At 38.5% G+C, this 12,595-nt stretch overlaps 2 protein-coding genes across 3 annotated transcripts in view; one reads left to right on the forward strand and one right to left on the reverse strand.

Moving 5' to 3' along the window:
• Positions 1–416: 416 nt before the first annotated feature.
• rerg (RAS-like, estrogen-regulated, growth inhibitor) overlaps positions 417–12,595 on the forward strand; it is a 50,688-nt gene continuing 38,509 nt past the window's right edge. Inside the window, exon 1 of one of the 2 annotated variants that reach the window (XM_067581419.1) lies at positions 417–796. The gene's annotated coding sequence lies outside the window, so the exon portion shown is untranslated. The remainder of the gene's footprint in view (positions 797–12,595) is intronic. The other variant, XM_067581418.1, reaches the window with a different exon arrangement.
• Positions 8,287–10,136, reverse strand: LOC137175795 (uncharacterized). Its single transcript, XM_067581680.1, has 3 exons — positions 9,723–10,136; positions 8,616–9,265; positions 8,287–8,512 (listed from the first exon to the last, which is right to left on the reverse strand). The coding sequence occupies exons 1-3, from the start codon at positions 9,759–9,761 to the stop codon at positions 8,365–8,367; spliced, it is 837 nt and encodes a 278-aa protein (XP_067437781.1). The 5' UTR covers positions 9,762–10,136; the 3' UTR covers positions 8,287–8,364.

Raw genomic sequence — 12,595 nt, forward strand, 5'->3', positions numbered from 1 at the left:
GGGGCAAGAACTCACACAACAACCCTAAAAGGCTTTTGATTTAAAATCTAAAAAGAATCATATTAAAGGGGCACTTCAGTGATTCGTGGAAAATGTAGGATCCAGTGTCTTAGGAGCTTGATTATAAGTCAGGATATCTCAGCGTCTGCTTCTTCAATTTTGACCATTCTTTTTAAAATCTGTCTCTCGACCTTATGGAAGTACAAGACTAAACTGCTGGAGTGCCCCTTCAACACCATTTACCAAAATGTAACCTGTTTACATGAGTAGCTTTGTTTTGGCCATAGTTAGGCCATTATAATTAGACGCAAAATGATGTTTAAATGTGTGGATTTTCCCTTTATAAACTCGGCGCCTGCACTATCACGTTTACCCTCTAGAGGTCGCTGTCTTCCCTCAGTATGGAGATGCAACGGCATGCAGTAGCCCGGTCAGAGGCAGCAGAGTGTCGGGAACTCCAGCAGCTCCGCTCCGTATATTTCCTCTGACCCTCCGCTTGAAGGATTCATTCATCCCAGTCAGAGCTGCTGCTCGGTCTGTCCGGACGGGATCCCTCCATCTATCCATCCACCCATCCATCCTTCCATCCGTCCATCCAGCTTTCTATCTCTACCTCCATCCAGCGGTGCGCGGCGTCCACATCTACATCTGGGAAGGTCAGACGCATCATTTTTGATCAGCGGACCTGCCAACTTTGTTTTTATTTCCCTCATCTTGAACAGCGTTTTATCACCGGGAGATTATTACTGCATTCAGCAGTCGCTGGTGAGTCTTCCTGCCGGTGTTTTCATGTGAGGTGCGTCCCTTCAGGAGACAGTACTGCAACACTGAGGTGTGGAAATGATCAAATCTGTGGTCAGACAGGCTAAGAGGTTTGATATTTCACCAATAGAGTCAGACCTTTAAGGAAGGTCATGCTGACACTCAGAGACATTCCTCTGAGAGAAAGCTGTCTCATGACATAAAATAATGGGTTATTTCTAGTTCTACTCAGGTTGGTCTTTGGCATTCATGTTATTTTAAATTGAGCTTATTTTGGTTGATGTTCAATCATGTCACATCATGGTGTCTCACTAACATATTTTCTCTTTTTGTAAGATAACTATAACATTTAAAAGTTGGACAAATCTGTCCAGCCAGACATTCCAGATTATCAAATAGGAACAAATTGAAGATAAAACACACAGTGTCAAAATACTACAGTTTTCTGTAATGCAGTCACAGGAGTGTATCTCCACTTCAGTCTTCATGAATATGCAGTTTCATCTTACTTTGCTGCCTGATCTCCCTCCACCTTCCCCTCTTGGGTTTGAGGACACAATTGGCATTCATGAGCTGCTCTGTATGTTGCATAATAGCCCACATCTCAATGGAGTTTAGGGTCGGTCAGCACATCCTACACACGTGCTTGCCAAACTGGGGTCTTTGGGACTCTCAGGGATCCTGAAAAAGGTTGTGGGTTGGATGTCAGCAAAAGTTAAGATTTTTTTTTTAATCAGTGTTATTGCATTAACTTGAAATTGGCAAGAGGAGGAAATGACGACTGAATGAATATCCTCAAAAACAACAAGTTACAGCAACCCTTAGATGACCTGCACATATGAAGATAAAGTCAAGGACGTATAAAGTATTCCAGTGATGTGCAATGTTGATGACTCAGTGTACTCAAGAACTGTATTTAAGCACAATACTGTAATTCTGAGGTATTTGTCCTTGCATTTTTCCATTTTATGCTACTTACATTATACTTCATCTGCACTACATTTCAGAAGGAAATACTGTATTTTTCATTCCACCAATTTATCTGACAGCACTAGTTACTTTGCATCTTAAGATTTTACATACAAATACACAATCAGTTTAAAAATATGATTATTATTACATTTTTATGGACTAACTACACAACAATAACTAGTTAAAATGATCTCCTCTTTGACCAGTGACAACATTAAAATGCTGTTTACACATCAATGCATATAATCAATACTTTTACTTTTGCTGCTTTAAAGGTACCCTGTGGAGTTTTTCACCACTAGTAGTTTTTTGGATCAATGTTTTTAAGAGTGGGCCCCTGAATTGTTTTTATTATGGTAAGAAACACTGAATGTAAACATAACTTTTGTTTGTTTACTAGAACTCCACAAGGCACCTTTAAGTACATTTTACTGCTAATACTTCTCTACTTTTTTGAACAGAGGACTTCTACTTGTACTGTACCTGTATATTTTCTACGTTATGGTATTTCAACTTTTACTTAAGTAAAGGATTTGATTTCCTCCACCACTGATGACTCACATAGCTGTTCTTATTAGAGGTTTCTCAGTTTTCTTCCCTACAACAGAAGAGAAAGACAAAATCCTCTCAGACAGGAGTCCTTGTGATGAAAATATTTGATCAAACAGTATAACAGCATTAGGACTGTCTGAGAGAGACTGTCACCACTGAACACCAGCAGTGTTTGCAGCAGCTACAAAAGGAACTGAGAGGAAAGGAGAGTATTTCTTTTTAACAGTAAAAACACTATTTCCAACCAGATCATTTTTACAGATATGAATGGTGGAAGTAACAAAAAATTAGTAAAAGTTAGTTGTGTATTTTTTGAGGATTAGTCTGTAATTCTACTGAAATACTTAACTCCTCTTGAATGAAATGTCAGTAGTTGTGTTTGAATAGGACATTGTTACTTTTCTCCACCACTGGTTTTACTGGTTTTCCTCCAGAGGCAGTGCACCATTTCAATATATGTATTTTGATGACAAGCCTGTGGTTTGGTGTCTTTGTATAGCCTGTGGTGCAGCAGGTCTCCTCCCATGGTTTGGAGCTCAGAGGTCTGTAATCCTCCTCAACCACAGCACCACCACCCAGATTCATTACTCAGGGTAAAAATGACACAAAACCCAACTGGGCACACAGTGGAAAAAATATACATGTGCCCAGTTTGACAATTTGGATGGAGGCCCTATAGGGCAGAGGATCATGGGTAGAAAAAGCAAAGCTGTGGATCCTAAACAGAAGGGATCAGGTCCATTATTGGTGATATGACTGTCAATCTCATGTATTTCAGGATGAAAGGTCAGTTTTTTTTCTTTCCCAACAGTAACAGACAAGTTTTAGTCACAGAGACACTTCACCTATTTAGACATATGTAAAATAGTTTATCGTGATTGATCAAAATCTGAAGATACAGCAGAAAAGATCCTGAAATCACATTAGTACCTTTTGGCATCAGCCTGAAACGCAGGACCAGTACTTTACACTATAACTTAGAGCTGTTGTTTCTTATTGTTTTCAGTTTGTAGCTACTAATTTTTGCCCTGGCTTCTTGTGCCTCTTTCATAACACTTTTGTTACTACTAGTAATTTGGGGTTATTGCAGCAATGTAGTTTGTACTTTTTGTCTTGAGTGTGGTATTCTGAAGCATATGTGTAGGTGTGCATTTACTTTCCATTCTTTTTGCAGACCAGACCTGCTGCTTTGAAAGTTTAAAATAGTCTGACTCTTTTGTTGTTGTTTTTTTTACAAAGTAGTTATACATCTTGGGAAGATTATTCACTGTTTTGCTGAGAGTTAGATGAGAAGATTGATACCACTCTCAGACATGTGAGTTGAATCGATCTTCTCATTTTACTCTTTGCAAGAAAATGAATAAATGTTGAAGTATTCATTTAATGTAGAGAGGGAGATCAAGAGAGACAACTACTACAGAACAAGGATGCGTCACTCTTAGTTCTTTACGGGGGACCTCATTGAAGGGCTACTTCTAAGTTTATAGTCCACCATTTTGGAAAATACACATCTGGGCCATCCCAGCAATCTGAGTCAGCTGAGAAGATTAATATTTACTGCATTGCAGTTTTAGGAGCAGTTACGGGTTGGAAGTATTTCTTGTCCAACAACCGCAGGTCTCAGTGACTACATGTTTGCTGTTGATTCTACTGACAAAACCCCACAACTGAACAGGAGACTGATCAACCTTCTAGCTGACTAGATACAACATGTATATACATACTAGGTGTTTTTCTCACTTTTAATAAAGCAGCCTCCCCCTGATTCCAGTCTTTGTGCTAAGGTCAGCTAAACCCATCATGGCGTGTTTACCTCTATACTGGGTGGACAGAGATGAAGTTGATAGTGATCATCTTGTTTGACTTTGCAGAGGTGGCAAACATGCATGCCAGTATTTTTCAAAATGTTTGACTGCACCTTTAAATGCATGGCCTGCTACTGGTGTGCAGTAGTGTTGTTTGTCTTGGATCTCTGATGTAGCTATACAGTTTTTCTGCAGTCAGAAGCTTTGTGATTTACCATAACAATGTAGTTATTTCTTTTTCTTGATACAGTAGCACTGGTGTAAGTTAGTTTTGCCTTGAATATTTAGTCAGTGCTTTAGTATAGTAGTCAGTTGTTCTCTACTCCAAAGCAGAAAGTTGAGTTTAAGAGCAGCTTAACTGGAACTGTTAATCCTGTAACTTTGTTAAATGAGGTGTGTGTGTGCATGTGTGTGTGTGTGTGTGTGTGTGTGTGTGTGAGAGAGAGAGAGAGAGAGAGAGAGAGAGAGAGAGAGAGAGAGAGAGAAAGTCAGGATGATGGGTGGAGTAGGTGGAGGCCATAAATGGCAAAACACAAGAATGACCATGTCGGTGTAGGGAGACACTGCTGTGTGTTCCTCTTCCTCCTCTCTCATTGGTGTTTCCCTGCTGCTGCTGCTGTAGCTGTGTGGGAGAGTGAGGGAACACAGCAGTGGTGTATGTCTGCTGGTAGTAATATGTGTGAAAAGTTAAACAGATAGAGAGAAAGAAAGAACGTAAAAGCAAGGATCAAGGCAGTAAGACATCTAAAAAAAACATGTTATAACAGAACAGAGATAAACAAGCTGTGTATGTGGGCTGCTACTATTCCATTTATATTCCTGTTTACAGCGTGATACACAAAGAGACCAAATAATGGATGTCTGACCAATAATGGCTGGCTTTGTGCAAATGTTTCAAAAACACTAGCATGGATTTTCTCCTTTTACTTCAAAACATGAAAATACTGTAGTTTCAAGCAGATCTAGCTATTTTTCTTTCTTCTTGTGTTGTGAAGCTGTGTTTTCAAGCAGTTGTTATACTGTATGTGTCACAAAACTCAGAGTCATAGTTCTATTGAGGCTTTTAAATGTTTAAAATGACCTTTATTTTCACATTACATGATCCTCAGGGTGTAAAATTGTTAACATGAGGTTGCCTAAAAAATGCCATGAGTGCTGTCTCAATCATCTTAATATCAGAATATATTACATTGGCCCTGCTGGACAGTAGAATACTTGAACTACTACTTACATCTGTTGTATTCATCATTTTTTCATATTTTATATTTGAGTGTATATAATTTAGCCTTTAATTGCATTTATTTCTTTTGCCTTTTTGTCTCTGTTTTTGTATTTTGATTTGATTTATGTCGGGTGGCTGCTGTGGCATATTAATCTCCCTTTGGGATAAATAAAGTATTTATCTATATACCTTGAACACTGACACACCGCAACATAGGGTAGTATCTACTTTTATACAAGACAATCTACGTAGTTGCATCTCCTTCCTTAGACCACATTGAGATCCAGTTGGACAAAAAACAGGGCTCACAAATATCATAAATGTCTTGGCAGGTAGCAGTTTTTCTGGTTCATTCCTCATCAGTATGCATGAAGCATGAAATACTATATTCAGTAATTTGAGTACTTCATAGGCTTCGTCTGACCAGCAGCAAATTGGCAAAACCTTTTGCAGGAGTAGAAGAGAATTGCTTAAGTTGCAGGTGATATCCAGGCACCAACAGCCATATCTTTTGGTCCTGTCCACAGCTGGAAGATTTCTGGGCAGGGATTTTTAATACCCTCTCAAATTTACTATATGTGGCAGTTAATAATCCTAACCCTTTGATGGCCATATTCAGGGTGGTTCTGGAGGACTTAAAGATAGCACAGCTCACCAAGTTAGGGTTAGGCTTTCTCTATGCTGCTTGCTTGATGATTGATTCTTCTCAGATGGAAAACGACTGTGTCACTGTCTCATAAACACTGGTTGGAGGATGTAATGGCACACCACAAACATCTCTAAGCCCCCAACCCTAATCTTAACACCTCAAATGTTTCCTATGATATCTCTAACCCTAACCCTTCAAACCTTTCCTAGTAATCTCTAACCCTAAAGGCCTTTACACACCAGGGATGTGACAAATAAACAACGCGAAAATGTGAAATACTCGCCTGCGAACTATTTTGCATCAAAACTATTCATATTGGCAGCGATACGAATTTGCAACACAAATGCAAATTTGCGAAATAATTTGCAACAGCTCATTCTTCAGTAAAATGATGGATTCAACATCATCCAGTGATAATGATCTCCGTCCTGCACTCAGCATCTCTGTCCAGAGACTTGGAGTGTAAAAAATACCCAGGGTGTCTGTCCGGGTTCCTTGTCATACCATACAGGGTGATGAGAAACACAAACAATCAACAGATCCTCCATTGTCATTGGGAGTTGTGACATGACGTCCATTCCACACAACATGATTGGTTGATGCCTTTATTCGCGGTGTGAAAGCTCAGAAAAACCAACGTTGTTCCATAAAAATTTATGTCGCTTTTTCGCTGAGTAATATTTTCCTTCTGTGTGAAAGTACTTATGACAAAAACACAGTTCAAAAAAATATGTTGACGTGCAAATTAATCACAAGAAAAACACCCCCCCCCCCCGGTGCGTAAAGGCCATAACCCTTCAAACCTTCCATACAAATACCTCTGACCCTAACCCTAACACCACAGACCTTCCCTACTCTTACCATAACTTAGAGGACTGCTTTACTAAACTGGAAAGAAGGAACTGTTATTAGCATCACACCATTACTACATAATGCACTGTTTTGACTGTGCTTTCTGGTTGGTGGAAGGAAGTGTGGAGGGCACATTAATAATGGAAAAAAAACCCAACAGTCTTTAATCATGCTGACGGCTGTCATAAAGACCCCAGCTGAGAGAGACAGAGAGACAGATGATCGACCTCCACTTGAGCCACACCACGCGGCACACAGCCACACCATATATGGACGTGTGTGCCAGCACAAAAGGGAAAAGGTTAGCTTAAACCCGGACTGTGTGTGTGTGTGTGTGTGTGTGTGTCTGTGAGAGAGAGAGAGAGAAAGAGAGAGAGAGAGAGAGTGTCTGCAGTAGATGAAGAAGGAAAGCATTGGAAATTTTCCACTTTATAACTTCAGCTAGTGTGAAGTTGGCTAACATGTTTCTGGCACTGACACATGCAGACAGACACACATTTTTCAGCCTTTATTTAACCAGGCAAGGTTTGCTGAACTTGTGATCTGTTTTGAGTCTCCTTCCAACTTTCTTTGCTGTGTCTCCTTTCACCCAACAGAGACTAACAGAGGGATGAGTGAAGAGACTTTCTTGTGCGATTGAATTTACAAAACAGATACACTGACCGGGCAGATGTACTTCAGCAAGATATAGAAGGATTCTCACGACTGCCAGAAATGTTTTTAGTGGAAGCCAGTTTTCTATCACCCTCGATCACTTATTTGGTGTTTTATTATATTGCCTAACAACACAATCGGTATCATGCCAAAACAGGGCAGAAACAGATCTACAGAGCTGACATTCCAAAAGTGGAAAAGCAATTCCAAAAATGGAACAAAAAAGTAGTATCCATGGCATGTACAAATGTTTCAGGATGCAACAAAGTATTTATATTATGACACATATTAAGAACTGCATGGAAAGGAAAAATAGTCAAATAATATCTGAGCATTAATGTTCATTCTTGATCTCTGGGAGCAGTTAAAAAAAACTAGTAAGTGGATGTTTGAGCTTAGATTCTCCTGACCATAAGTATTTACTAAATTTGTCACAGCCGATATAATCATTAAGACACAGCAAAATATACAGTTATACTAAAAAAAAATGGGGTTATACTGTATGTAAAGGAAGTGTGGCCTGTATGAAGGACACATTTATTCATAAAAGCAAACTCTGCCTATTTATGTTGATTATTGGATCTTTCAAACTGATAATTTCTTATATTAAAGTGATTCTTTTCAGTACATTTCAGCAACAAGGTTATGTTGTATAAGGGCTGAAAGGCCCCTCTGTCCCTGGCCAGTAAGAGCTCCTGTTACTATGTGAGTTGGTTTCATTTTAGTGTGGTTCATTTTCTGCATATCTTTAAATTGAAAAGAGGCATATTTATTAAATAGAAGTGTCATTAAAAGGTGGACACATTGGAAAGTGTAACTGAGAGAGAAAGACAAATATTTAATAGTGAGATAAGAATACACATTGAGGAAACATCAACAAGGTTACATTTACTCATTCATCTAAGAATTATTTGAAAACTGTCTCTTCTTTGTGCTCCACTCCTCTGCTGTGGCGTGGAAACCAAAGATGCATCATCTTTGTTTGTGTGGTCACCACTTCCATCGACCTTTCTCCTGGTCCTTTGCTTAGCAGGTCTGTCTGCACTTTTGCATAAAGATGAAATTGAAGTTGAAATTTAAAATTGTATCTCTAGAATCTTAACATCTACAATGAATAATCAGAACAGGAAAATAATATAACATCTACCTTCTGCCTTCAGCTGGATCATCAGCCTCCCGTTTCCTTTTATGCGAAGGCCTTTTTTGGAACTCCGGCTTTTTCCGGTGCAGCATGGCTGTGTTCCACCAGACTCTGGCATCTTCAGTCAGAGTCTGGTTCACTCTGGTGGACTGTGGCTGAACACTGCTGGAGCTTTGGGTGGGAATACATGTAGATTTCTGGCTGCAGGTCTCCTTCACTTGGGTCTCCGGTGCAATCCTCAGAATCTGCTGGATTCTGACAGATTCTCCCTCAATAACCGTAGAGCAAGTGGCTCCAAGGCTCTCCATACAAGGAGCCTCCTTCTCTTTGGCCTCCAGTGTCTTTCCTACAGATGCAGACTGCAGTGCATTGTCCCACCAGAATCTAGTATCTTTAATCAGAGTTCTCCTGACTCTGGTGGGCTCACCATCAATGACCATCGGTATTGGGCTTTCGGTGGGCCTCGATGGGAAGTGAAATTTCCCCTCTTTCAGGACTTTTGAGGGAAGTGGACTTATCATGAGCCGTGCCATGGCTGCTGTGATAGCCACAACACCACTATCCTCTGTGGGAAGAGGACGTGTGTTCTCAGTAACTGTGAGTCTGGCCATGGCATCTGTGACCTCTTTCATGAGGGGATCCTTGCCTTTACAATACTAAGAGAGAATATTTGGATGCATGTTTAGATCATCTGTTATTTTAACCTTAAAAACTACCAGAAAGCTTAAAGCTTAACATTTGCAATAAATATAGAAATATTATTTCTATGTAATAATCGAAGTACTTGTGTGTAAAATTAATAACCCTGATAATAATTGTCATTTATATACACTTCACTCCCACTAATTTCAAAAGTGCCATGTTCCTTACTGACTAGTTATAGTTCTGTATAGTTCTGTGTATGTCTGTGTATTTCCCTGCTAAGGTCAACAGGTCAGTGGGCTCGGCATTTACTATTAGTTAGAACTGAACTCAACCTTTTAAATGATGAAAGTAAGCATTAATATGTGCTTTATGTTTACATTGTAACTACTCATTTACTTGCCTCAAAGATGAGACTTAGTATTTGTTTGTGTTAGAATACAGATAAATGAAGACATTTAATCAACTTACCATGCCCGTCTGAAAGCTGTTGAAGCTTGTAGCAAACATTGTTGTTGAAAACTTGCAAAATATTCAAACACTGGATACTCTCTCTGCGTTTGTACTCGAAGGGTGAAGATGTAGAAATGAAGCGGCTCAAATATCCTGAAGGCTTCTGTTGTGTTTGATTCTAGAACCGTCATGATGTCATTAAGGTTGATGGAACCTTCCAAACAACTGGCTGACTTCAGCTTTACAACCAATAAAATAACAATTACATGTGTATTTACATTTATAATTATTACAACTTTGCAAACTTGTCTGATTCCTGATATTCAGTTGGAAGAAAACCACCAACACAAACACACATCTTCATACAACCTTCAAAGACACAAGCCCTTTGTCTTTGTTGAACATGATTGCACTTAATACCACAGAAATATTTTTTTATAGTGTTTAAACCAGGATGTTCCTCATCGGAAATGGATAGTAACACAAACATGTACATTTTTGCAAAATCAGTCCATTACATGTATTTACATTTGTCATCATAGCATCTTTTTATATTTTTATGCTGATGATCCATTGTTGTACATCTGAGTCAAACTGAATTCATTAAATGAATCGGCCTCTCAGCAAGACTGTTTAAAATGTTATAACTGCAGTAGATGTCAAGGTTTTTCATGATTAAGTACAGTATACTGTATGTTCACAGACTGAATCTTAAGCTGTTACAGAAGGGTATGAAAGTGTTATAACTACATCTTCTGTCCACCCAGTGTCTTTTGGGGCTCCTCAAGGATCCATCCTAGGTCCTTTTCTATATCTATGTACAGTATATATTATCCTTGGGTCACATTACCAGCACAGCATTTCCCACAATTTGTATGCAGACAATAACAATGTTAGCAGACGATCAGTTCTTCAAGATTGTCTTGATGACTTTAAGAAATAGATGAACCAAAACTGCAGAGAACCAAAACTGCAGAGAAATAATACATTTTGCTGCTGAATTCCAGCATTAAAATGACACTGATCAGCACAATGTAATAAAAACCATACATGAATACATTTGCAGCTGAAATGCATCACACACACTGCAAATCAAAGCATTCAACCATCGCTAAATTTCACTTAAATGAAAAAACCCAACATTCTGGATTGTTTCATTAGACAAGTGATGCTTTCACTTGTGGTTTTCACTTTTCAGCTGCACCAAGCCTCGGCCTTGTGTGTTTGTTGTTGTATTGTCTCAGTCAGCATTGCTGATAATTGGAAATACACCATCCTCAAGTCAGTGTATCTCCGGATTCCTCTGTAGTCATTAAGTTATAGATTTCAATTAGATTCTAATCGTTGTCTGCTTGTTTTTGGTTAAAGTTTGGAGCAGCAGCCAGGAGAAAAACAAAGTTGTGTTTGTGTTGTGTTTTGCAGTGGGAGTTTAGAATCAATTACCTTCTGAGATAACTTCACAGTGGGTTGTTTTCTTATTAAACGGACCTGTGCTTGGCTGTTTAAGTTTTAGGGCCGCAGCCCTGTTTTCTTTTTGAATGGACAATTTCAGCTCTCTGCATGCATGGACTAACACTGCTGTCTCTGCACTATACACTGCTTAGTGGTGTTTAAAATTGAGATGTATTGATATGCAGTGCTATTGTTTCCTCTCTCCTGTGGATGGACAGTCAAAGGTGTCAGAGGGTCATCACCTTCTGCTGATTAAACCTCTGTTTCCAACAGACAGCAGCAGGAATAATGACACAGTGTCTGTGTGTGTGTATGTGTGTGTGTCATCTGCACAGTTTAATTTGAGGAACATGCTGTGCATTTCAAAGCGCTGCACCATTGCACACAACTCAAACTGTGTTAAAGCAAAATAAGTGGACTTTCTTTTGTGTTTTTATGCACACCAGACTTATGTCAATTTCACAAACAAAGTTTGCTCTACTCCACATTACTGGCACATGTAAATGTAATGAAATCTGACTTTATTAATCACTTTAGACACAAGAATTTTGACCATAGAAAAAAAAAATATGCTGGACTTCATTACATGTCATATTACTTTAGGACTTATATCAGTATCAAAATATTAGCAATAATATTTTTTTGATATCAGATGCACAGATGTAAGATATACAATATATCACAATTTGACAAATGTAAAAAAGTCACAAAATTATCAAACTGATGTTCAGTGCAATGATGAGTGTTCCGCTTTTATGCATTTTATGATAAATCTCCAATATATAAAACAAAAACTTTTGTTAGTTTTTAATTACAATTCGCTTGAAATCAATAACAGTCTATATAATTAATCTTTTATTATTAATTAATGATTTTATAGATACTTTTTACGTCTAAAGTGACTGAAATTTAATTTTCTCAGTTGAGAATCAAAAGTAAATGGGTATAATTTGCCCTTGAAAGCCTTGTGAGTTCTGCATCATATGTAAATTTGCAACAAATACGTTTAATTTGAGGTGATGTAGGTCTATATTTATGGGACTGCACCTCCCAGAGATGAAAAGGAATTTATTTGTCTATTACTAAAAAAGCCCTCTTACTGATTCTGTCTCAACACATGAACAATGTACTCATTGTGTTCCATCCTTTTCTCTAGATTGTGACATGCTGTGCCAGGATTGCGCTACTGCCTTTCATTACCAAAATTGCTAAAATTGGTTCCACACACCAACTTGTGCATGCTCCCCACATGTGTATCCAGCTCCATGAGTAGAACAATCTCATCATCTCTTAGCCAGGAACACCAACTATTGCTGTGTTATTTATTTATTTGTTTTGAATTGTTCACCAACCTCTCACACACTCTATCCAACCCTGCTTCCTAGAAATTACATGTATTACAGATTTGCAACCATAGCTATGTTTAATTAGATATATAA

The sequence above is a fragment of the Thunnus thynnus genome, chromosome 23 (assembly GCF_963924715.1).
Source record: "Thunnus thynnus chromosome 23, fThuThy2.1, whole genome shotgun sequence".
In the NCBI taxonomy this organism is placed as follows: domain Eukaryota; kingdom Metazoa; phylum Chordata; class Actinopteri; order Scombriformes; family Scombridae; genus Thunnus; species Thunnus thynnus.